Source organism: Bombus impatiens, unplaced genomic scaffold (assembly GCF_000188095.3).
Source record: "Bombus impatiens unplaced genomic scaffold, BIMP_2.2 scf_0481, whole genome shotgun sequence".
Taxonomy (NCBI): domain Eukaryota; kingdom Metazoa; phylum Arthropoda; class Insecta; order Hymenoptera; family Apidae; genus Bombus; species Bombus impatiens.
The window spans coordinates 559,279-561,728 of record NT_176900.1 but is presented as its reverse complement, the minus strand read 5'-3'; the positions used below and the strand labels follow the sequence as shown (position 1 = coordinate 561,728).

The 2,450-nt window shown below is 54.1% G+C and overlaps 1 protein-coding gene across 1 annotated transcript in view; it reads right to left on the bottom strand.

Annotated features, from left to right (window-relative positions):
- Nucleotides 1-2,444, bottom strand: part of LOC100746620 — a 54,609-nt gene extending 52,165 nt beyond the window's left edge. Inside the window, 2 exon segments of the mRNA XM_024368825.2 lie at nt 1,237-2,218; nt 2,220-2,444. Coding sequence (XP_024224593.1) covers nt 1,237-2,218; nt 2,220-2,299 — 1,062 coding nt within the window. The 5' untranslated portion in view covers nt 2,300-2,444.
- Between the last annotated feature and the right edge of the window lie 6 nt (nt 2,445-2,450).

Genomic DNA, 2,450 nt, shown 5'->3' with positions numbered 1-2,450 from the left:
GCCGGCAGCCACCGCGGCTGCCTATGCACGTCCGTGTAATTAGACGTAATTAGGCAGCCACCTTATCCGACCACCTCCTCTCCCCTTTCTCCCTCGCCGCTCTGTTCTTTCTTTCGCTCACCCTTGCCCCGTTCGCGTTGTATAAGAGCGTGCTCGCGATCCATTTTCCTGGCAACCGTGCCCGAGATTTCTCGCGGTTTTTCCACTTGCCCGCTAGATAAATTCTCTCGACCCGTAACCTCGCTGGACCGCCGCGCGAATCCACCGAGAAATCGTCTGCGGTCTACGCTCGCGCGCGCACTCACTCGGAGGCGTTTAAGCGCGACAGCTTCCGGGGATGCTGGTTTTATGGCGAGTTTTCGTGCATGATGATACGTATTATCTGCCTGGTTAGAAACGCGCTCCAGCTTTTTGTCGTTGATTTTCTACCAGCGTCTATTTCTCGTTGATTACATTTTTAATGCGACTGGTACGCACGAGTTTCGTCTTACGCGTTTCTTCCTAGCGAATTCGAACGCAGCGACGAGAAACCTAACGACGAATGATCTATGCGACAACGAATCGGAGAAAACGTGACGCAACGCGATGCGTTGAGTTTAGTCGCGCGAAATGTTCGTAACTGTAGTTTTAGAAATCGATCAAAGTTCACAGACGTGATCGTAACGCGTTTGCCTAAGGTTCTCACGAAGCGAAGTTTAAAAACGATGACTATATGTGAAACCGAACCGAAGCAGACTGAAGTGTGTTTATACGTGGTCAGAGTATATTCAGTCCGGCGTCGGACAAATGTGCGAACTCAATACGAAGTATTTTTAGCGTGGCTCGCTTCGAAAACCCTTGGGTACCGACCATACGACTCGTGATTTTGGAGTAACTCGTTTCGCTTCGTTTTCCAGGTGTTTTCTTGCTTTCGGATCGATTCCTTCCAGTTTTATCCGATTTCGGAAAAATTTAACGTCTCGACGTCTACGAACGAACAAATATGCTTTCTCTACGTTATCGAAGCATCATCCTACGGAACCGCTGAAACCGAGGTAGACCGTTATCTTCGCGTCCTGTTACATCTATCCGTTAGAACAAATAAACGATTATCCTGAAACGTCGAAACTTCGTTGAGTGCACGCGATTCCCCGGAACGATTCCGTACAGCTGGCCACAGAGCTGCAGCCTATAGCCGGAAGCGCGGCGAGATCCACGAGGAACACGATAATCCATAGAAGAGACGGACTGACTCACCTTGTTGTGCGGCAGCTGTGTGGGCACGTACAGCGGAGGATCCAATCCGGGACTCGTCACCGCGTGACGGCCGATAATCCTGTCCGCCGGTTTCGCGTCGTATCCTTCCGGCTGGCCGATGTGGAAGCCCTTGCTCTTCACCCAGAACCGGAACTTACTGTTCTCCGCACTGTTCACTTCCTCACCTCTCAGCGTTCGCAATATACGAGCGTACTTTTTGATCGTGATAGTCTTAGTTTTCGCCAAATCTCCGTACGTTTTGATCACCCACGGTTGATACGCGTTGAACATTCCGTCGTTTTGGAATTTCTTGGGTAGACCGGCGTTGTCTGGTTGACCCTTTTGCATCCCGTAACCAGCGCCGTTCACGCCAGCCGACATTCCAGGGAACGGCATGGGTACGCCGTTCTTCGAGTCCATCGCGTTGCCAGCGTTCCCGTTGCCGACGTAGCCGCTGTTCAAGCCGGCGGACGTGCTCAAAGAGCCACCGGTCATGTTGGAAATGTCCAGGTACGACACGGACGAGCTCTTGCCTAGGTTGGTGGCATTTCCGACGAACGTCGCCATCGACGACGACATGTACGGGATCGGAGTGGGCATGCTGAGACCACCGGCGCACAGGCCAGCGGTTGGACTCGCGGCCATACTCAATCCGGCTACCGATGCGTACGTCGACACATCGGACATGTTCGACGAGGTCTGCCAGCTATTGGACAACACGCTGTTGTTGGACACCGCGTCTGACGTGGACACGGATGCCGAGGATGTCTTGGTTTGGGCGTTGGACCTCGACACGGAACCACCTCGACTCTTGGACGAGGGACTGGTTTCCGGCGACGAGGACGACGAGCCCTTGGTCGCGTTGGTCGACGTGCCACGTGACTTCTTGGTCGGTGGCTCGTCCCGTGGCATAGAGTTGAGATTACCATGGGACGGGCTGTTGTTGTTCTCGGATCTAGAACGCTTGCTGGACGNNNGAGCCGGTGGACGAGGATTGGCCCGACGGGGTCGGCGAATTGTTCACCGGCACTCTGCGACGGAGTCCCATTGTCGCGCTGGCCATTATTCCCGGGTATATTTAGTGCGACCGCTAGCCGGTTTCCCTGCTCACGATCGATTTCACACTGTCACTAGTTCACCGGCCGCGTCGTCGTCGATCACCGAAACCGTCAGCCGCCAGCATTATCGTTCGTACGCGGGTACACGCGCCGACA